The 23,721-nt window shown below is 38.6% G+C and overlaps 1 protein-coding gene across 1 annotated transcript in view; it reads left to right on the top strand.

Moving 5' to 3' along the window:
* GLIS3 (GLIS family zinc finger 3) overlaps positions 1 to 23,142 on the top strand; it is a 150,254-nt gene extending 127,112 nt beyond the window's left edge. The window contains exons 7-10 of the mRNA XM_079330024.1: positions 6,250 to 6,409; positions 10,861 to 11,042; positions 17,637 to 17,816; positions 18,986 to 23,142. Of these exons, the coding sequence (XP_079186150.1) occupies positions 6,250 to 6,409; positions 10,861 to 11,042; positions 17,637 to 17,816; positions 18,986 to 19,122 (659 nt within the window). The 3' untranslated portion in view covers positions 19,123 to 23,142. The remainder of the gene's footprint in view (positions 1 to 6,249; positions 6,410 to 10,860; positions 11,043 to 17,636; positions 17,817 to 18,985) is intronic.
* The last annotated feature ends 579 nt before the right edge of the window (positions 23,143 to 23,721 follow it).

Here is a 23,721-nt window from a genome sequence, read left to right on the forward strand (position 1 = left end):
TATCACACTGAACTCTGCTTCAGAGCAAGCAAAGGATCTTTCTAAAGCTTGTCAAGTGCATGATTTTCTTTGCAAGTTGGAATTTAAAAATTGTATCAGTAAAACTGCAGAATTTCTTTGAATTCTGAGTATTTTTAAAATAATGTCTTCTGCTGCGTTGTGAAACTTTGACCTAACTATTTCTATGCATAGGACTTGCTGTGCTTTGCCTGAGTAACACTTTTTGGGTTTTTCCCCCACTGAAATAGTACTAGGCTGTGTGCTCTGTGCACTTAATTAGAAAAAATCCAATCCCCCAGGAGTTTGTATCTAAGGTAATGATAGGAAAGTAAGCAGATACAACAAGGTAGAGGATAAGGACACATACAGGAATAGATTAATGAAATTGTTAATTAATGAAATAATTTTATAAAGCAATTGTCCTAATGAGTCCTGAAGAGATGTCTGAAAAAAAAAGCAGTCTAGTTTTTTTTGGAAAAAAAACGGGCTGTTTTTTTATTTAGAAAGTAGTTTGTTAAGGATGACAGTCTTGGAAAGTAATTACAGCTCCATCCTGTAAGAAAAAAACCAAGAATGAGAAGGAAGAACTGGCACATGAATGGCCCTTGCTGTGAAAAACAGAATTGTATTTGATGCATAGGGAATGGATGCCAAAGGAGCAGTAATGTAGGACTACCAACAATGAAGAGGATCTATGTTTTCAACTTTTAGGCTGAATTTATGTATTGCATATATATATATATAATTCCTGCTTAATGTGATGCAGTCCCAGGTAGGACCATATACACATTACAGGGGGCAAAAAAATGTTGATAATATTATCTTAGTTTAAGGAGGGTAGTTTGCTTCCCCTCAGATTTACCCTTTTTTTAACCAGTTTTGCTTAGGAGACAAATTAATGGTACTCAAAAAAATGGATGTAATGTTTGGGTTCCCATTTTTAAGAATGTTTACCAATGGACTGCTGCAAACATTGTAGGCAACATGGCCACTTGCACCATTTATAGCTGCATTTCATCATGAGACTAAACTTCAGAAACTAGAATGCACTAAAGGCAGGATGTGATCTACAGATGCCATTTCAAGAATGGCTTAAAATACTATTCCAGACCCTGCTCTATTGCTTCAGTACTTTAATGGTTTCCAGTATCTATGATCTGCCTGCAAAATACCTGAAAAGAGAAAAAGACCTTCAGTGCAGACAATCCATGTGGCAGACCAGCTTTGGAAACAGGCTTATTATGTTGAAAATGCAATTTTTACTTCTACTGTACCTCTTAATGCATGATGGCTTCTTGAGTTTCATGTTCTCTGTAGACTTCAGATTTACAGATGAGCTGAGGATAAAGGTAAATCACACAGTAGGTTTTTCATTTGCTGGGCTTACTACTTACAACTCAAGCCAGCACATATCCACATATTCCTGGCTACAAAATCCTGTGGGGAAGTGTGGACTTCCTAGGGGAAGTGAAAGAGGGGAATATATGCAAGTGATGCTTCCAAGTGCAAAAAACATTTCATATTTTCCTTCTGTGCAGTAGTAAATCAGTTGTTGTCAAGGACCTCATAAATATTCCTCACAGAAATAGGAGACTATATTTAGTAATCTAAAAGGAGCAACATTGCAAATGTATGTGTGTAACTAACTAGGCTGCAAAGTTAAACCCTCACACTGTCTTACTCAGCCCTACACCAAATTCATTCTGTCAATAATTAGAAGGGAGGTATTTTGGTGGCAGAAATTGTTTTTAAACCTGTTGATTTGATGGTAGTAAGTCCAATATGCTCCTCAATTAGAGCATTTTTTGGAAATTTTTTAATTTCTGCATTTAAATATGTTCCATGAAATTACAGTGAAAAATAACTTTCTGGGGCCTTAAAATCTATGACACTTTAAATGCTAATTTTTTGCTTTCTTTTTCTTAGAGAGACTTTGATAAATATTCTCAGAAATATTCTCGTGGAAAATTCTTATGTACTCATAAATGGATATGTGATAAGACTCCAGAAAAGAAAACACTACTTCTTCCTCTCTTCGAATTAAACTTTATGCCTGTCACTGAATCTGAGGTTTATAGACAGGACTAAGTTGGGACTAAGCTATATCTATCTTGTAAATAATGTTGTAGCTTGGACTTTTTAAGGGGTACAGAGGAACAGCATTCACAATTCTTTGGCATTTATTAGTTTGAGGTTGTTTGGGCTTTTTCAAAATATGCTTAAAACTGCTTTAAAGGTGTTAGTTTACCTTGAATTGATAAAGAGAAAAACCTTTTTGTTATGTAATCATAGAATGATAGAATCATAGAATGGTTTGTATTGAAAGAATTCCTAAAGATCATCTGGTTCCAGCCCCCCATGCCAAGTGCAGAGGCACCTTCCACTAGACCAGGTTTCTCAAAGACCCATCCAGCCTGGCCTTGAATGCTTCCAGGGATGGGGCATCCACTGCTTCTCTGGGAAAGTTTTTCCAGTGTCTCACCACCCTCACAGTAAATAATTTCTTCCTCACATCTAATCTAAACCTCTTCCTTATTTGTTTTAAACCCACTTAAAACTAATACTTAATTCTTCATTTTTGTGTCTGGACCTAGGTGGTGGTGCTATACTGGAGTCAGTGTGTAGGCTGGCTGTCATGAGCATATCACAGAATCACAGGGAATCACAGAATCACTGGGTTGGAAGAGACCTCCAAGATCATTGAGTCCAACCTATCCCCTAACACCTCAACTAGACCATGGCACCCAGTGCCACATCCAGTCTTGTTTCAAACACATCCAGGGATGGTGACTTCTCCACCTCCCCAGACAGAACATTCCTGTACTTTATTATTCTTTCAGTGATTTTTTTTTTTTCCTACTATCCAACCTGTATTTCCCTTGGTACAGCTGAAGACTGTGTCCTCTGGTTCTGTCAGCTGGAGTAAGAGACCAACCCCACCTGACTACAGGCACCTTTCAGGGAGCTGTAGAGAGTGATGAGATCACCCCTGAGTCTCCTTTTCTCCAGGCTGAACACCCCCAGCTCCCTCAGCTGTTCCTCACAGGGTTTGTGTTCCAGCCCCTCACCAGCCTTGTTCCCTCCTCTGGACACACTCAAGGGTCTCAAGGTCCTTCCTAAACTGAGGGGCCAGAACTGGACACAGCACTCGAGGTGTGACCTCACCAGTGCTGGGTGCAGGGGAGGAATGACCTCCCTGCTCCTGCTGGCCACACTGTTCCTGACACAGGCCAGGGGCCATTGGCCTGCTTGGCCACCAGGGCACACGGCTGGCCAAGTTTGTGGTCAAGTTTTCTAGCAGTGACTAAAATAGTGTCCAGAGTTTTTAATCAGTCTTCACTAGTGAAGTATCCTGTCACTAACATTATTTTTGGACTGCCATGTATCTGTACACTGCTAATAACTGACAGTGTTTCCCTTCAGGTGGTCATTACAAGATTCAGGTAGTAGCTTGGGCCAGTACCGTGTCTACACTGAGAAGTTTTAATAGTTGCATTTTTGCCAGGTAGAAGCTGATTTCACTTCACTGGGTGTCCAAGGAGTTGCTTTTATTAACACAGTATCTTGAAAGAAGTTGCAGTGACTAAAGTTGTGTTGTGCTGCCAGCAAGTGTTCCCTGCTCTCCCACATTGCATTTTTACAGAGCAAAGTGGGAGCCCAGATACACTCTTCAGGCATGCTGTGAGCATTTAACATACCTTGGGTAAAGGAGTATGTTTTTGCAGCTTATTCATATGTGTTTTTATTCCTAAATATCCTCTCTGTTCCTCTAGTGCCTGTTGTAGTGCCCCTTACTTTACACTGTATACTCTTGTCTTCATCAGAAACAGAAATATAAAGTACTGCTGGGAAAGCTAGCCAGAAGGCTGACAGTGGGTGCCCATGCTTGGCTGCAGATAACCTTTTCCCAGAATCAGCCATCACATCTTGGGCACTGCTGTGAGAGCCTGTGCTACCACAGCCTGAACCAGCTAGAAACTATGCAGGCATGGCTTGCATGGAATGCTAATAATGGTTGTGGTAGAGAATAGCTACATCAGGAAGAACAACTCTTGACTATCTTGTGCTGAAGACCTGGTCATAATCCAGTCCTTTTACTCCTGATCCTGAAGAGGTTAATTTTAGATGCAAAGTAAACTAAGCCACTGTATATTTTTTACAGTTTTATTACTTTTTGTCATGGTAAAAGGCAAGTTATCCTATTTTGCAAAGGAATAATTTAAGTAGTCTCTTTTTATTTAGACAATCAGGGCTTTCCTTTGCAGTGTCTCAATTAATTAAATATTCTCTCTGCTTTTACTGTCAGAATGTGTGCTTGGTTGTTTTTCAGTCTTTTTTTTCTGTGCTACATATAAGATAAAATAAGAATTTCAAGAGTTCATTCCTTTGGTTTTTTTCCTTCTGCACTTTTCTTGATGCTACCCTGATACTGAAGAAGTAACTTTTGGGGTGGATGAGCAAAGTGGAATAAAACCATTCCCCTGTCTTAGTAAGAAAATGTCCTCAGCCCTTTCTTAGTGAGTTACTCTGCTCTCTTAAGTCATGTCTCATCTTCCTGTGGGATCTGCCTCCTCTGTTCCTCTTTGAGGTTTGGATGTCTTATACTTCCAGATGTTTGTTGTCACTGGGGTTGTGGCTGGGAGACTCTGGTGCAACAGAACGCAACACAAATTAGGAAAGAGCAGAGACTGTCACCAAGGTCAGCCTCCACTCCTCCAGTTTTGACCACCAGTGTCAACTTTCCTAAATCTTTGACATTACCTCTACAGCATCTGAATGTTTTTATTTACAAAGTGATTTCCTGTGTGTCATTTCCACCAGCTAAAAGATGTCCAAGACTGCTCATTAATTAAGCTACAGCATCATCAGACTCATCAGCCTTTTCTTAACCCTGTCTTAGCTTGGCGAATGCCCAGTGTGTCACAAAAGTGGGCTTGTAAGGATTAATAGTTTTTCCAAAAGCTGGTGAGGAGTTGGGAGATGAAGTGTCCAAATAAAAAGGGGAATTTTCACCCTTTTGATGTTCTGTAGCAAAATTCACACCTGTGAATTAGAAAATGATGACCTGTGAAGTCATTTTCTTGAAGACTTATCTGTAGTGAGGCTACCTCTAATGCAGTTTTTCTTCTGCTAGGACTGCAGCATCCATACACGTATTTCAGCCTAGCAGATGTTTTACTGGTGACAGTGCCACCTGGGGAACTGATTTAAACTCTAGGATTTTATCCAGAAACTTAAATCATTAGCTCCAACATATTCACTAGCGTAATGTAAATATTATAGGTAGAATTTTACTCTGTAAACTAGCCCTGAACAATACTTTTTAAAAAAGAGATTGGAAGATAAAAATGAACAAACAGGAGAGATAATTTTAGTCTTTTAGACAGACTATCTAATTCATTCTCTGGGTTCATAAAATATTTAAGATCATGTATTTATCTGCCAGTCAATATCAGCACAAGCTACCTGACACAGATATCAGTAGAAACAGCTGGGTAACTAGATTTTCAGAGATACAAAGACTGAAATTTAATTTTTTTTTTTTTTTTTTTTTTTTAGGAAGGGTTTAAAGAAAATAAGGTTACAGGATTTGAAATCAACTAATTATAACATTCAAACAAAGTCCTGTATTGCTTTTTGTTTAGTCGGAAAGGAAACAGGCAGGAAACTTCCCTGATTGGAAAGAATACAAAAGAAAATTCATAGAAAATTATTAAGCTGCTAAGGATGGTTTAAAATTTGTATATGTATAAGTGAGGAATCTGAGCCAATGATAGCAATATTGCTTTTCAGGAAAATAGTGATTTTTACAGATGAGGGGAAAATGTAGAAAGCATTTTATATTTTTTGAAACTGTTCTTTCTGTTCACTAGTACTAAAAATATATGTCTTAGGAAGTATTTGACATCTCTTCTACAATTGAAAAGTATGGAAGATTTGCAGCCTTATTCAGAAAAAAAATTCCAAGACGATGAGCCTGGCTGTGATCATTCATGCCTCATTTCATAGAAATGTCATTTGAAAGCAGTAAAGAATACTTACTTATTTTCATGTGGCTTTCTTCTTCCCTTTGTATGGAAAACAACACTTCAGAAAACTTCTAGTTTTCTTAGTTGCTAAGAGTTGGCACTTCAGCCTGACAGGAGGGGTTGCATGTTGATTTTTGGTAATTTGTCAATATTGTTGTTGTTAGGTCAGTTATCAGTGTTGTTTCCTGCCTGATGAGCATTATTTCTCACTTACTTTCAGCAGCTGTGATCCCCAGCACACAGATAAATCCAAGTGGAGCAGCAGCTGGGGCAGTGTCCTTGTCCCACCCCAGCAGCCACTCTTCCCCAGGACATAACATTCAGGGCAGCCCTCTGCATCCTCCCCAGATACCTCTTCTCACAGCTGCAGACTCAGAGAGGTAAGTCCCTGTGTTTCCCAGCTGGAGCCTGGGGCTGGAGTGTCTTCAGAGCTGCCAGGATGGGGAGAAATGCAATTGGTGTGGAGAAGGGCACTGCTGGCAGCCCTGACCTGACAGCTGCTCTGGGTAGGGGTTTATCAGGAGAAGGAGAGGTGAAAAGGACTGTGTTATTCCAGCCTGAGAGGGAGACTTTCCATCCATCTGCATTTCAGGGACTTCCTCCAATTCCTTCTTGATCCCAAGCCAGAAAAGTGACACCACTGGCACACTGATGACTGCAGCCATACTTTACAGAATTGGGGCCCTGAGATTCATGTTTCTGTTTACTTTAGGAGAAGAGTAGTATTCTGTCAATATTCTCACAATAGTAAGCATTTCTGAAGGAAGGCCTTGCCTTGTTTTCTGTAATTGCCATTTTATGAAGAACAATAGATAATGAGCAACTTTTTATTTCACTAGTTTCAGAGTTTGATTTATAGTCAGGATTTATTTTGTGATACTTCTGTATGTTTTATTATTTGCTGGTTAGGTATTTTAAATTCTATTATTTTAGATATTTCAGTAGCATAAAAACCAACTGCTTGGATGTGTTTTGATTTTCATCGTTAAACATTCCCTAAATTATTTTCAGCAATCTTTCCAATGATTTAGGTACTGCAGATCTGGAAATCTATAGCTCATTAAACCAGAAGTCTACCAAAGCACAGGTCAGAATAGGCCTAAGTACATGTTTTTTAGTGGAAAAGTCATGAAGATAGCATCTTCACACAAAATACTAAATTGTTACTATCTGCTCATGGATACTTAAACATTATTGTCTAAATTTCTTTTTCAGTGGTCTAAGTGATAAATTGCTGTATTTCACTAATGTATTTAAAAGTATTTAATTTTCTTGAGTGACAGATATGACAGTAATTTGTAGAGTACAAAATCCCAAATTAAAAACCTGAAAACAAGATTCACTAGATTTCAATTGAGCATAATTTCTTTGGATGAAAGCAATATTCACTCTGGCTTGTATCAAGAAGATAGATCATGATTGGGAAATTAACAAAAGATGAAAGTACATTTTTATTACAGACTTCACATGTGAATTTAGCCAGTTATGGAGCCACTGGAAATCATTGAGCTTTTTGCACATCAGTCTGAGATGGAGCTTATTCCTCATGATCACTGGAGCTCACTTACTTGGTTCATTCCTGTCTCCCCACTCCTGCCCCCATGATCCTGATCCTTTTCCCTTGTGCTGGCTCTGGCCCTCTGTGCACCCTCTGGGACTGTCCATGCTCCCTTGCCTGACACAAAGGCTTTTCTGTCCCAGTGTAGTTTTCTCTTCAGTGCATGTCCTCAACCAAGCAAACCCAATGATTGCCAGAGCATGAGGTGACAGGCAGGGACACATTAATAGTTGTTATAGGTATAAATGTCATTATAAAAGACAATGATCTTATTTGCCCATTTCTGAGGTTCCTCTGCAAAACCATAGCAGAGGTGCCTAGACTGAGACTTCATTCACTCAATTCATTGAATGCATTTCAGATTTCAAGATAATAGAGTACTCTACAGAATAATAAAAACCTTGCATGGTGTACTCCTTTTTAATGTGTTAAATGTATACACATTCTCTAAAATGCCTTTAAGTGCTAATTCCCATATGTTGAGCTGCTTTGGATTAAAAAAAGTTAAAGTGACTTCATTTAGGTAGTGTGACAAATGGCAATTTAAATTCAGAAAAGGGAAAAAGTATTACAGCAATGCTGGTATGATTAAAATACATAGGGTAAAAGTTAGGGAAATGTTTAAAATGAGAACTAAGGCAGAATTTTCATCTTGAATCCAACACATACACTCACCTAGGGACCTTGTGATTAGGGCTCTCACCTCACTTCATGGGTGTGATGAGAACGGTGAAAATGTGAACAAACCTTCAGTAGAGAAGGTGGCAGAGATAGTGTCTTTGATAGTGTGAATCCTGTTTATTTCAGCCTCCTTGTTGAGAGGACTGCAGGATGTCGGGTGCAAGTAGAGGATTTGTTGCCCCACATGCTCATGAGGGCTGGACTAGATGTCCTTTGAAGGTCCCCTCCAGCCCAAACTATTCTGTGGTTCTGTGCTGTGTGGTTCCTGACACACTGTGCGTGCCCAGGGTCATCTCAGAGCTAGGAAAGGCTGGCCAACCCTTGCTCCAGCAGAAGGCTGTATTTGTTGGAATGAAGCTGATCCAAACTGGCCTGGCTGTTTAATGATGCTGAGAGCCAAGTCTGAGCCACTTTTTGGACAGCAGACTCAGATTTATGAGAGACAGAAGCAGAAGGAAATAAGCACTTCCTCTACATTTCCAGATGTGATGGGACAGAGAAATGATGGGAGGGTTTCTCTTGTGTCTTTCTCTTCTGGGTGGTGTGAGGCAAAGTGTAGACTTGATTAAGCCTTATTAATGTGAGAAACTGACCCAAACGTGGAACACATCTTACATTGCATTCATTATGTGTACAAACCTCTGAGAACATACAGTGCAAGGTGGTTAGAGAGTTTGAATCTAAGAAACCACTTCATTTTATCAAAGGAGAGAGCATAAATAATAAAAGTGCAGATTTACATTTTGTCAGTCCCAGCTCTTTGATACTAACTTTGAGTGCTCCACTAATATGAAGTACTGCAGCTATTCAATGAAGGTACCAAATGTGTCCCTAAAGGCATATCTCTAACAGGTAGTATGTACTTCACTTGCTTTTCACTCACTTCTGTAACACAAGCAGGCATAAGCATGCAAATAAGCTGAAAGAACAATCTAATTAGAACTCATATCAAAAATTATGGGTTTATACGGCATATTTAACATAAGTGGCTGAGTGCCCCAAAACTGGTGGTGCTAAATGTTTGAAATTAATGTTTTTTAATTTTTTCTTTATAAACTTGTAAAGTTTATTTCTATTAAATCATGTCTAATAAAAAGGAATCCTCTCTGGCTGTAAAATATAGTACATTATTATTGGGAGGAAGGTTTTTGGATGTTAAATCAAAGGTAGATGTGTAAAACTGTGCTTTCCACTTCAAGTTTTGAAAAGGATTTTTCCTGTTAGTGGCTACTGGTTAAAATAATTTTTCAGCAATTAATTTTCCCAACTTAATCCTGAAATCCTGAGAATACAAAAGATGATATCCCATGATTTTTAAAATAATAAAAATATTTAGACTGTCTGTGCTTGGATGTCAATCTCTCAGGACAGTCTATGTGGCTCCTATACAAACAACTAACCCCAGTTATTACTCAGGAAACATATAACCAGGTAGTTACAGCACCTTTTAAAAACCTGATATTTTTATCACAAAATAGATACTGATTTCTCTTTCTAAAAAAGCATTCTTTAGTATTATTGTGAAATATGTGCATGCTTTGTTCTTTTCATCCCTGGTATGTCTTTCAGTCTACTCTGCATCAGTTATTTGGAACAATGAAATATTTAACACATTAAAGACTCAATGGCTCAGTAGTAACATCTTTATTTCCATGTAGCATTTCTGAAGTAATATATGTTTATTAAGTTAATATCACATCACACCAGGACCATCCAAACCCTACCAAATATGCTTCTCACTGAAAACTGAATAGGCAGCACATCATCCAGAGTTCATCTTCATACTTGCTACACTGCAAATATAGATTATGATTCACCAGAAATGTAGCAAATATCTTTCAAATGAAGTCAAAATCACATAGGTAACATGTGGTAGATACAACATAAAAGATCTCAAGCGACTTGGATTTAAATACAGTTCTAACCTGTATGATCACCCTACTCAGAGGTGTTCTGTAGAGCTGCTACTACTGTAGTTGCACCTTGTAAAAACTTCCTTACAGTTCTTTAGGAAAAACATACTTTTTTATTAGGTTTAAAAAAACCAGTTATCTAGTAAATTGATGTCCAGTGTCAGGAAACAGGGACCAGATCCATAGTTTATTACACTGGCAGACTGTTAACTGCAGGCACTGATCCCTCCTGGCAGCAGCCACTGAGCACATGGAGAAGGAAATTCCTCCTTAGCAGACCTGCAGCTTTTTACTAGTGGTGGAGAGACAGGCTGATCTGCAACAGGATCACCATGTCACTTTCCACTCGCCCTCTTGCAGAAATGTCATGGTTCTTTTTTGGTGTTTGGGAACATGCCCTTGAGGCATCTCCTCCAATTGTGACTTAGGACACACACACAGAAGGAGCGGGTTAAAAGTAGTTTTCCATGATAACGTGCAATTCAGCCTGTTAATTCCCCAGATGTCAAGTCTAATGATATGTCACCATTTAAAAATATGTCATTTCTATTTGGGCTGCTCACTGTTATTCTGGAAGTCTGTATCTGTGCAAATAACTAAAGTGATCTAAATAAAGTAAAAACCATCTTCAGCTCTTATGTATCAGAGATTTTACATTTTTTTGGTTTTGAACTTCTAGGTTTGTTACTCCAGCTCCTTCTCCTCATCACATCAGCCCCCAGAGAATGTCCATTCAGCAATCCATGATGCAGAGACAGACTCCACAACCTCCTCAGCTTCCACAACTTGCAGGGATGCCTCTGAAGACATACCAACCAGCAGAAAGCCCTTCATTTCAGCCAAATGCCCTTCACATCCAGGGTAAGAAGGAAGAATCTTCATCACTGATGTTAGTTGTTTGGTACTATTGCTTTTCTTCTAATCAAGTGCTTCGGGGACTAGCACTGGTATTTTTCAGGCCCTTTCCTTGAAAGACCCTGCTTTCAGGCTTCTTTAAAATTCTTGCTTTGGCAAGAATTTGGCATGGTGATAAGAAGTTATAATGTTTCTCTTCAGACTGATTTTCAGTGCTATTCCTGAAACAGAATGGCAAAAAATTCTGTGATGGCTTTTTATTTTCTAATGTTACACTTCTAATCCCTCCCAATTTAGCATGTGAGTGTTAGCCAGGTTTTCAAGAGGTAGGATATTTTTCTCCCTTATACTTGTGGGGAGATGGAGAGCTCTTATCCTGTAAGCACAGAAGACTCTTGCAGCTGCGTTCACACTTGTGCTGTGTAATCAGCTATTATAAGACCTCTTTCTCTCTTTTCAATCTTGTATATTTCTTCTGTAACCAAGAAGAAAATAATCAGTTTGTGGGTTGTTTTGTTTGTTTGTTTTTCCTAGCTGGTGGAGACTGAATGCTAATTACCTTAACATTTCAGGAGTGTGTTGACAGCAGTATTGTTGTTTGCTCTCAACTGTTTAAATACGTGGTTTGCCATATTTGTAGACACAAGGTATATAGCAAACTGGACTTTTAAAGGTCTTAGGATTCTGCTTATTGATCAGACTTCCTAAGAATTACCATTGTAGATATCACAGGAAACATCCTGGGAAGAGCAAGGTATATCAGTTTTGCACAGGCTGGTCTTTGGTAGTGGGGGGTGGGGGGGTGGGGGGAGTCACAGAGGTGGCTTCTGTGAGAAACTGCTGGAAGCTTCAGCCTTGTCCACCAGAGCCAATGCCTGATGGCTCTGGGGATGGACACACTGCTGGCTAAGCCTGGACCAATTAGAGATATGGGTGATGCCTCTGTGATAACAGATTTAGGAAGAAAATCTAAACAAAGTAGGCACAGTTTTGGCTCTAGCTAGTGAGGAGGAGGAGGTGAGAATATGTGAGGGAAGCAACATGGAGACACCAAGGTCAGTGCAGAAGGAGGGGAGGAGCTGCTCCAGCACTGGAGCTGAGATTCCTCTGCAGGTTGTGGTGAGACCACGGTGAATCAGCTGTGCCCTGCAGCCAAGAGAATCCATGGGGGATGCAGAGATCCACCCACAGCCCATGGGGATCCATGGGGATGCAGAGATCCACCCACAGCCCATGGGGATCCATGGGGATGCAGAGATCCACCCACAGCCCATGGGGATCCATGGGGATGCAGAGATCCACCCACAGCCCATGGGGATCCATGGGGATGCAGAGATCCACCCACAGCCCATAGAGGTGCCCATGCCTGAGCAGGTGGGTGCCTGGAGGAGGCTGTGATCCTGTGGGAGATCTGGGGCAGAGAGGGCCCTGCTTCCAGGCTGGAGCAGCCTGTCCTTGGAGAACTGCACCCTGTGGAAGAGTGACCCACACCACAGCATTTTGGGAGGACAGGGTGCCCGTGGGAGGGACTCATGTTGCAGTGGTTTTGATAGGACTGCTGCTCATGAGATTGGACCCATGCTGGGGAAGTTCATGGAGAACTGTGTCTCAAGGCAGGGACCCCATGGCCTCACAGGAGAAGGATTCCTCTGCCTGAGCAAAAGAAGAAAATCTCAGTCACAACTGACCAAAACTCCCATGCCCATCTCCCTGTGCTGTCAGTGGGATGCAGGGAGGTTCCTGGGGGGAGGAAGGTGTTTTAATGGCTTATTTCACTTCTCATTATCCTCCCTGATTCTGTTAGTAATAAATTTCACTTTGCAACCTTGAGTCTGTTTTGCCCTTGAAGTGTTTTTTCCTGGCCCTTATCTCATTCATGAACCCTTCATTAATTCTTTTCCCTTTTTCCCTCTGCTGCCCAGCTGTGGCAGGGGAGGGTGAGCGAGTGACTCTCGTGGGTGCCTGGCATTTGGCCTGTGTCAAACCACAACACAAGGCTTCTTTTATTCTCTTCCACTGAGCAGTCTCTCTAGGCAAAGAGAGTAAACAGGCATCTCCCTGAGCTCATGAATGTGAAGCAGAGAAAGGAAAGTGCCAATCCTGTTACATTCTTCATATTGTACTGGCCACAGAGAAACGGGATCTGAGACAGGTGGTTTTCTCCACAAAGTAGTAATTCCTTACATCACTGATAGGATTAGAAGAACATGAAATTTACCAATGGATGTAAGCAGTTATTGTTGGCTTTCTATATTCTCTGAGAGAAGTTTCACTAACACGGGATGGCCAACAGAGTACAGAGTGAAATTTCTAAATATACAGTTCATTGTCATATGACATATGCAAAAACATGGCAGAACAAATCCAGTAAATTCCTTGTGCAAGACTTGAAGGGATCAGGTTAGCCCTTCTGTTTACACAGTACAAAACATTTTATTTGACTCTCTTTTTTGCTGAACATTTGGCAAGAGCTCATATTCTGGAAAGGCATCCAGACATTATGGTCTGTCTTTCTGCCCGGAACAAAAATTGTCTTTCAATTATACAGATGGCTTTACCACATTCTTCCTCTCATGGCCATGGGAGTTTTAGGAACCCTAGAAACTGGGAGCACAACCAGTTGCTCCGAAATAGACTTTCCAAAGAATCCTGCTTCCCAGGGGTTCACAAATCACTCTGGATTAATTGTTTCTCCACACAGGACTTGCATCAGCTTATACAGCAGCCTTCATATCTTCTTGGGCATCTCTTCTTCAGGGCAGGCCAGAGCAATGCTATTGTGTTCTCATCTCCCTCTCCTACAGTTCAAAGAGGATTTAAAAGAACAAAAGATGTGGGTTTTCATTCTTTACAAGAAGGGCCAGTAGAGACCCTCATATGAGTGAATATCACATTTGAAGTCCTATTACATGTCCAAATTTAAAATTCAGTTTAATACTATCTTCTGAGATTAAAAAATGGTTGACTTTCAAAGGCTTGGACCTTAAACCTGTACCATACTTAGTCCCACGTTAGCATTATTGTGTCTGCCTCACTCTCCTAGGAAAGCCTGTGTAGAAAATAGACACTGCTGACAAAATTATATGCACACAGCTAGCAACTCAAAGTTTGAATTCTAAAGATCTTTGCACTTAAAACTGATATGAAGACAATGTAGACTGAACTTTAACCCACAATGTGGGCATTAAATGTTTTTTTTAAAGATCAAGTTGCCTATTGTCACTGTACAAGGTATTTTGCCAGAATGTACTCCCTCCAGCTTAAGCACAGCTGTCTCATTCTATATGCTGCACTAAAAGCATTGTCCTGTGTGCCTTAAAGGCTTACCTAAACTCTTTCTCTCAAAAGCAGATGCTTCAAGAGCTCATGTTTTCCCAGTACCAATACAAAGATTGCTGTCTTCCTTGATCAATTCACTACAATGCAGAAAAATACCAGAGTTATCCCCAGACCATACTATTATGTATACAAGAAGTGACTGTGGGAAGTTCTGTTAATTTCTGTCTCCTGTGGTTCATAACCTGCCTTTTCAAAATTTAAAGTGCTGTAACTATAGCCACTTCAGCTCAATCTGCTACCAGACAATAGTGACAATTTGCCACAGTATGTAGTCTTAAACCTGTCAGTTCCATTTAAATTTGCTTTATCAAGAAAGAAAGAGTTTCATTGCCCAAAAGCTTTTTGAAGAAAGCAAGTTCTAAACAGATACAGTTTCTGAAAGCCTGAACATCTTAAAAGATCATGGTGATCTCAGAGTACTATCCTTTAGAGAGAAATATGTATGAGATCTAAGACTGACAGCCTTCTTGTATCTAATAGCTACTTGTATTGTGAAACGTCTTTTTCTTGGAAGAACATTGTCTACAGTTCAAGTTTCATTATTTGTTCTGAGTCATTTTCAACATACACAGTAGTGTCAGAGAGGGCTTTCTATTGCCTCAGTTAATGTTACATAATTGACTAAATATTCCCTTTTCTTGCTCTTGTGAAATTCACAACGTCCTTTGCTGCTTGGAATGTTTGTAAGTGATGATGCTAGATGCCTCACTGAGCTGCAGAAATGAAGCTCTTCTTTTTCTTTCATTAGATTGTAGTATCTTTTACTGTATTACCATTTCTTAAATCTGAAACTATCCTGGCCTGGAGACTGGAATGACAACTTCCCAGCTAAATGCTGTTGCATGCCAATGTAATATGTTTGTAGACAAAAGACAGTGTAGGTGCTGGAAATCTGCAACAATTGGCCCAGCACCTGCTCTGTACTGATGATTCTTTTCAACCATTAAAAACTACTCTAAGGAGAGGTGGCTGAAGACACAGATAGCTGCAGTACACAGGCAACTGCAAGAGTAAAGTATTGCTTGCTCTGAGACCAGCCAGAAGAGACGTGCTGGGTATGAAAGGAAAGAACAGCAACAGAAGTTCCCTCTTCACAGTGAGAAGTTTTTGTGCTGTGTAGTATAGACTAAGGTAAAGCTTCTTTGGGCATGGGCAAAGCTGACTTGCTTTTGGATACTGCGAACATTTTTGCATCAGAAATCTGGTTGTCCTTTAAAATTGTGTCTGTAACTCTGCTCACATATGTTTGTGACTCTGATGACCAGAGCTGTCTGAGTTATGGAAGAAATTTAAAAAAAAATGCAAAGTATTCATTTAAAAAAAAAGAAGAAGTTGTCATTATTTAAAAAAAAAAGTTAGCTGATATGAGTTATTTATATTGCTGCTTCTACGCAGACAGCTCTACTAGTAACAGCTATCTTTAAATTACAAATAATAAGATTTTAATAAACGGAAACATTTCTATTTTTTCACATTTTCAAATCCAGTATTAGTGATTTGCAAATTAGTACAGTATGTGACTTTTATCTCACTCTTTCTTTTCCTTTCGTTCTTCACAGCCAGATGGTACCACATGATTACTTGGTGTTTGTGTAATTTGCCTAGTTGACATGCAGAAATATGCCACAAAGAAACACTATCTTGAAGTATTTCAGGCCAAAGACAGCTGGAATTTTTACATGCCATAGCAGCAAAGGCTACTCACACATGGTATTTATTTCTGAATGGCAACTATAATGATTTTCTTGAGAAAATATTCTCTTCCTTGTGACAGGCAGAGATGTGACTGAGGAGGAAATAGATGTCCATCAGAAACTTCCTGCCATACAGAAATAATAATTGTGGCCGTCATTCATGACATATCCATAATGAAATCTCTGTCCAAAATAGTTCAATAGGATAAGTACAAATTACAAATGCTATTACGAATGTAGGTGGACAACTGTATGTGTGAATTTGAGCTGAGCTGTCTACCAGGGCTTTTTAGATATTCAGCATCTTTTCAGGATAAGGTTCTTTATGTGGTAAAAAACAAGCACTTCTTGTTTTCAGAAGCAATTCTAACAGCTTACAGTTCTCTCATATTCAAAAATATTTCACTTTCCTAGGGAAGTAATGCTGTCATGTCAGAAGAGTAGCTATTTGTTCTGTACTTTGACATCATTTGACTTTGAATCTTGGCTGTAGTGTACTGATTCAAAGAAACACAGCTGATGTAACCTGTGCATGTGTATGTTTTAAATAATTTAATAAGAGACAAATGTACTATCCAGAGTTGGAGCTGAAATGTTCAGTTGCTGGAGCTTTATCAGCCAGCTCGTTTGCCTTTTTTTTTTTAGTTTTTCCAGTGCTGCATGGAAACACAGAAAACTGATGGTACAGTTAGTTCCCTAACAGATATCTCAAGTATGGTCATGGTCTACTGCCTGAGTTGGATATACTTTCATGTTATCCTACATTCAGCTGTGTTGTAGATTATCTTGGGCATGGCACTGTGTGAATGCAGACACCAAGTTAGGAGATTTTGCTGTGTCATGTTGGGCTCCAGTTCTAAGAGCTCTGCACTGTGGCTTGATGCACTGCAGATGCACACAAAGACATTTAGAATAGTGCTAAATAACTGAGGGAAAGAGAACTACATATGCTTATTTCTTGTTTATGACTCCCTATTTTAAAAGATGGATAATTGATACTGAATTGTGAAAAGTACTTGTATCTAGGAAAGTTACATTAATTTTCTGTGCTCTCTTTCCATCATAAAAACTTTTTGCTCAGAGTCCCTGTGTCTATAACCCTGATAGTAATCAGCCTGCTGTCTTTGCATCAGTGATAGGTCCTTGGATTTTATTCAAACTTTAATTGGGCAATCTTTTATTTTGAATTTAGCATTTTCTTAGATTTTCTGGCAGATGCACAGTGTGACTCTGGAGAGTAACAGTTCAGACACAGGATTGCACAGTATAGGAAGAAATTTCTGAAAAATTTCAGCTTCTGGCCACAGTGCCTCTCACAGGTCATGAGGTCTCACAGGTCTCGCATGCTGGAATCAGAATGTCCACGTAGTAGATTGTGTTTGAAACTAGTGGCAACTTGAGGAAGTTTTAGGGAGCATCATATCAATGCTGCTTTATTTGTTTAAAATTATTGAAAACCAGATGGTAGGGCAGTTGAGATTTTCATCATTCTCATGGCCATGGTTCCACAAACTATCCTTTGTATCTCTGTCCAGGTCTTTTACTGATGGCCTTCTTCTCATTGTAGGTTTTTATGGGCAGCTTCAGACTTTCTGCCCTCCACATTATGCTGATACTCAGAAGAGCATACAAGACAGTGTTTCTTGTGATATGGTTCCTCCTGTTGACTGCTCAGCTCTCACATCTGCGGGCCAGGCAGGGCTTGGCATTTTCCATCAAAGTTTCTCAGATCATTCTGGTATCAAAGGTAAATAACAGCTGGTGACTCCCTGTGTGATTGTGTACAGTTTGTGCCCATTGGCAGATGTGCCCCAGCTGTGTATTCGGGTGGGATGTGTCTTGATGGATTTGACTCTACAAAGAGGAGGTTGTTTCCAGGCCTCCATTAGTGGTTGTGTTGAGGCTGGCTGTCGCTGCAAGTGGCAGTAGCAACCAGCCTGTGTGCACTGCCAGAGGCTCCTCAAGGGTCTAGCCTGGGGAGCTTGGGCAGTCTCTGGCTTCTGTATTTGAAATACAGAAATATAGTCCATGGAGCCCTCTGTAATATTTGTGCAGCCACTCCACTCCACTGCACGTATTGTGGCTGGGACCTGAGATGATTCAAACTACTGATTTTGTTTGGTGCGTGTTTGCTTTTTATCAGTCATGAATTTCATTTATTCACATTTCCATGACAAAAACTGCCTGGATGCACACTCATCTGTGTTCACTTAAGTTAGTCTGTGCCTAGATAAAAAGTGCTTAAGGGGCCTTGCATGCTGCACTGGAAGGATGAAAGATCTGCATGCAAGGGATCAGTACAAGACAGTGAACCTAATCTTAGCACTTAACTTATGCCCAGGTCTTCTACTGCCCTTCCACACAGGATGAATCCATTTAACATTTATTGTGCTTTGAAGTGCCTTTTATGTCTTGGTCCTTCGAACTGTATTGCAAAACCATTGAACTGTAGTTAAAAAGAGGCATCTCACAGGATGTAAACATGTTATCCAAAAGATGGGAGTCTGTCTGCAAACAGTTACTCTTGGGCTTACTATTGCCACTCATAAAAGGTAATAATTTCTGTGCCAGGGTCTCCTTTGGTTTTATATTTTGTTGTCTGTTATCCTGTGTTCAATATGATGAAATTTGTTAAACAAGCATGAAGTTTATTTTTTTAATGATCACAGTCTTAACACCCATTAAATGGGGAGGTGTTAGTTGCAATGAAATCTGCTCTGCTTCAGAGTTGATTCTGACAAAACAGAAAATTCCTCCCTTGATAAGCAGTAAGTTATGTAATTAATTTTGTACATCTATTGGCTTGTATTTGATTTAAAACCATTTCCAGTTTTATGCATTAGTATTAGGACATATTTAATTATGTAGTTATCCTACTTATTAACTGTGGGTTTTTTGTTTTGTTTCTTCTCCCAGTGTATGACTTTCCAGCAGGGTCTGTAGGTATCTTTGGTGATTCAGCTTGCAGCATGCCAGATGACAGCAGTTTCCTACAAGTAAATGCAGTGGATCATTGTTCCAGCCAGCTTTCTTCTGTATACACTGAAGGCTAAAGTAATGTATATCTAGTTACAAGAACTTGATTCTGTTTCATCTTGCCCTTCTTTCATTTCCCTACAAATTTCTTCTCTCCATGAAACTGCCATGTATGTATGGGGATATGACTAAATATACATACATAATGGAGAGGAACTGCAAGCAGCCAGCTGAGAAGGAGAGTGTTTGGATAAAGCAAGCTTTACCACAACCTTAGCAATTGTTTCTGTTCTTCTCATCTGTGGTACAGCAACTGTACTTTAAAAATTATTTCTTATTTTAATTTCTCAAAGGGAATTCAGAGACCAAATAAGAAAACTGGTTGTTTGGTATAATTCTTTCAAGCTGAATGGGTGCACTTACAGAAGAACACAGCTTTAGAAAATTCCTTTTTCAAAAAAGGAAAAGAAGCAAAACTAGAGCATATTGCAAGCAGTTCAAAGGCATACAGTTTTTGCACAACCTGTCTGCATGTAATACTTCCAAAGTTTAACACACACCAGTATCCAGAAGGGAGAGAAATTTTACATATATGTTGGCACTACCTGCTGGAGGCATTGGCGTGGCTTCTTTTTAGATTAAACATTGTTGGTAGAGGATTTTTTACAGTCCTCAGGTTAGGTGTCCTTTCCTTCCCTCTTTATTTTATGCCATACAGTATGGCTATTACTGTTTTCCCAGCATTCATTCTGACCCTTTAAGCATTAATAAGAAGGTTTAAATATACAAGAAGTTATGTGGATTTTGTCTGTATTTAGCACATCTGCCAGATAAGCATAAACGCATTTTAACTTTGATGCTTTTTAATTAGATTGTAGAGCATTGTTGCCATATGTTCTGTAGTCTTCTGCAGGAAGGTTTAAGATATTTTGTAGGAAAGATTCTTCCTTAAATTCCACATATTTTTTTCAAAAGATATCTATACTGATTCAATTAAATTTTGATTGTCCTAATCTTTTTCCATAACACATTTTCAGAAAGAAGAACTACTCCTAAGTGTACTATGTTTCCTCTGGTTACTTAGAGAGATAAAACTTGGTGGTTTTGGTTTTTCTGATCAATGTCAGGCTCAAGGTCCTCAAATTTAGTCCAGGATGCAAGCAAATTAGGTTGTCCTTCATGGAACACACAAGGTTATGAGTTAAAACTATTTTGCAGTAGAGAGGTCATCACTGTGATCCTGTATACTTTGAGAACAACTCTTACATTAGTAAGACTGAGTTTTTAGTTTTAATTCCTGTTAATCCATTTTGTGGACTTCTTACTGTATAGTGTACATCTTAATATTCTCATGACCTGATAAAGACAGAAAAGTTCATTTTTTTGCAGGCTGAACCATAACTGTGCTTCTAAATCACTCTTCTAAAAAGATAAGCTTAAAAATAAAGGTTTATACAAACTCTTTTGTTTTTCTGGCAAGCTTTTGAGAATTATTAAGTCCAAATTGGCTCAAATTTAATCTGAAATTATGCGGATGCATTTATGTCCAGATGTTTGTGAACACTGGCAATCTTTTGAGGTTTGTATTCATGAAGTATATTCTTATGTGCAGTCATGTGCTTAAATACTTAATGGAGAGATTTTCATCCAATACATAGAATATATCAATAAATCATATACACATAAATGAAGTACAACAAGAAGTGACTAAAACACAGCTAATTCTGTGCCAATACAATTCCCCCATACATTCTGCTTCTCACATCACAGGAGAATGTGTCCCTCTGCTCCAACTTGCACAAAGAGGTCTTACACAAAGAGGATGTTACATATGTGATTTGCATTGGGTTAAATGACCAGGCATCCTTCACAGCTATACATGGGCAATCAAAAAGACAGTCCTTTTGCATTGACAGCAAGTTTTGCTTTTTTGTAAAGCTTTAATTTTGTACTATCTTAAAGCCCATTCTGTGGTAACTACACAAATGTAACTTGGTTCAGTAGGAATAGTCACACTGAACACTTCAATTTCAATTGTGTGGAATTGTGTTTTGTTCCACGAAAGTCAGCAAGGGCAGGATCAGACTATGTGTGGACGTATACATGTACAGACACGTACCTATATACGTACCTATATACTTTATTTGTATATATAAATCCTTCAAAATTCTTTTAACCACATGATTGTCCAGAATTTGTCCACTGCAGTTTACAAAACTGAAATACTGTTCCTGTCCTCAGATCTGTACTGCCTTGACTTTTAAACCTTTTGAAATAATTTTTTCTCGTATATGAATGTTCAAGTTGTTCTATAGAGTTGGGGGATTATACATTTTGAAACACGCTGACCAAAGGGAAAGAGTAGAGAATTCAAGAAGGGCATTTTTAACTTTGGGGTTCATCAGTTACATTTTAAAAAAGGAAATGGTTGCAGGTCATCGAGTCATTCTTTCACATACATATAATATATATATTTAAAGCTTTTCATGAGCCTTAATCCTAAAAAAGAAGGCCCTAGAGAACAGCCAAAACACATGAATGTGGGCTACCAGTCTGTAAAAAAGTATGCCTTTGTTTACTTCTCATTAAGAGACAAAGAGGATTCTTCACTGTTATTTATATTCTTTTTGGAGCTGGACTGACTTCAAGGCATCAATTTAATCACTGAGGGCAGTTGCATAAAAAGCCCCATCATATCTCATGTATATTGGATATTTTAATAGGGAATCCTGTTTGTCACAATCAAAAATGGTGCTTGAGGAAATACAATTTTGTGGGTTATCTGCATAACTGAGTTATTTGCAAATACTTGTGCCTCGGTGAGTTTTGTGTAGTTACTCTACTTGCTGTATTGTTAACTTGCTAAAGGGATTAATTTCTAAGAAATAAAGTTATTTTAGACTATGGACATTAAACAATATTCAAAAGAAATTACTTACAATTTTCTTTTATACAATTCAACTGTTTCCCAACTCAGTGGTCTTTTTATATCTGCATTAGAAATGGTTCTACACTGGAGTTTAAAATACAAAGTGCATGTGTGTAAGTGGAAATGCATGAGTGCACGTGTGGATTTGAGTCTCCCTTTCTGTGTGTGTATACACACTAACAGGCATTGTGGATTACCACTACAATGCTGAAGAATTCAGTGCTAAGGCCATCTGTATATTGTTTTCAGCTTTTCTTGAAAAAGTGTGAATGAGTATAAAAATTACATTTTAACGGTTTAGACCCTGTTTTCCCTGTGTAATTTTATAGCAGATTTTTTTTTTAAATGGCACTTTTTTTCTTGTTTGTATGGAATTTTGTTCTTGGTTTGGGGCTTTTTATGTGTGTATATATATTTCCCTGAAGAAGGTAAAGCAAAAAAAAATACCACAAATTAAAATCAGCTGAGTGAGTTTTTATTTAAGAAAGAGAAATTCTTTTTGCTGTACAGAAAGCAGCATCTGTACAGAAAGCAGCATCTTGTGTAACATTTTTTACACAAAGCACTTTGGTGAGGAGAGAAAGTGGGATTATGTTTTTCCTAAACCTTACAGAGTAATCCACATATTTATACATGCTTACATATATATATATGATCTTAATTTGCCATACTGTATATCTGGCTGATATATCTTCCTCTAAAGAAATGTCTGTTGCATGTCATGAAAAAAGTAAAAATTCAAAAGAATTAGTTACACCTTTTGCTCTGCTAGTATGTGTGATTTTGTGATGTTTTACAGTTATGTTTCATACAATCATAAGTTATTTTTGTCCTGTTTTATAACATTCTGTTTTATGTAAAAGGTAAAAGTGAAAGGTGTATGTGCATGGTACAAAATAAAACTGGAAAATTGTAACTCCATTACATTATCTGTAGAACATAAGATTATGATATGCCTATAAAGAGAACTGCTCCAGCCATTGTTCTTCGCCATAAAACTACTATTATTTGTATTGATTCATATAATTAGAAACAGAAATAGGAAATAAACTCTTGGAGATTTCTCAAAAAACCGACTCGGCTCAGAGTTTTAAGTCTGGATTTAATTCTAGTTATGATGAAGCTGCAGATTTGTAGGGATAAATGAATGCTTCAGTGTGTGTTTACACCCTGGGTGGAGACAAAAATAAAAGAAGAAAATTTAATGACATTTTTTGCTGTGATAATTTTTATTTTTTATGGGTTTCTTTGGTCATGTGATTTGACAGTACAACATATCAAGATATTTTGGGGTTTTTTTTCCTGGATATTGTTTCTGACATACTCAAGCAATTAAACTTTTTAGGGCACTTAATGTAAGGAAGAGAGCATTTTTTTAAAAAGCCTGCATTAGACAAAGACAGAAGACAGAGACAGAAGTTGATGCATGTTTATGTCCAAAACACACCCTGAGAAACCAACAGGTTTAGGAGAAAAGAAATTCCTTGTACCACACCCACATATTGGACTAGAAATCAAAGGACAAAATGCAAACTAATAAAATAATTAAGTATAGAAAAATCCTGTTACAGGATTGCAAAGAGACCTTTGAAAATAATGGTCCTAATTGATCTTACTATGAAATTATTGACATGATTGGCTCTGGGTCAAGCAGATAAAAAACTACTAAGCCCACCATCACTGACACTTATGTATGTGATCCTGTAGAGTTTTGCTAAAAATAAGCTTTGCCCAGTGCAATCTTCTT

This window comes from Erithacus rubecula (genome assembly GCF_903797595.1).
Source record: "Erithacus rubecula genome assembly, chromosome: Z".
NCBI lineage: Eukaryota > Metazoa > Chordata > Aves > Passeriformes > Muscicapidae > Erithacus > Erithacus rubecula.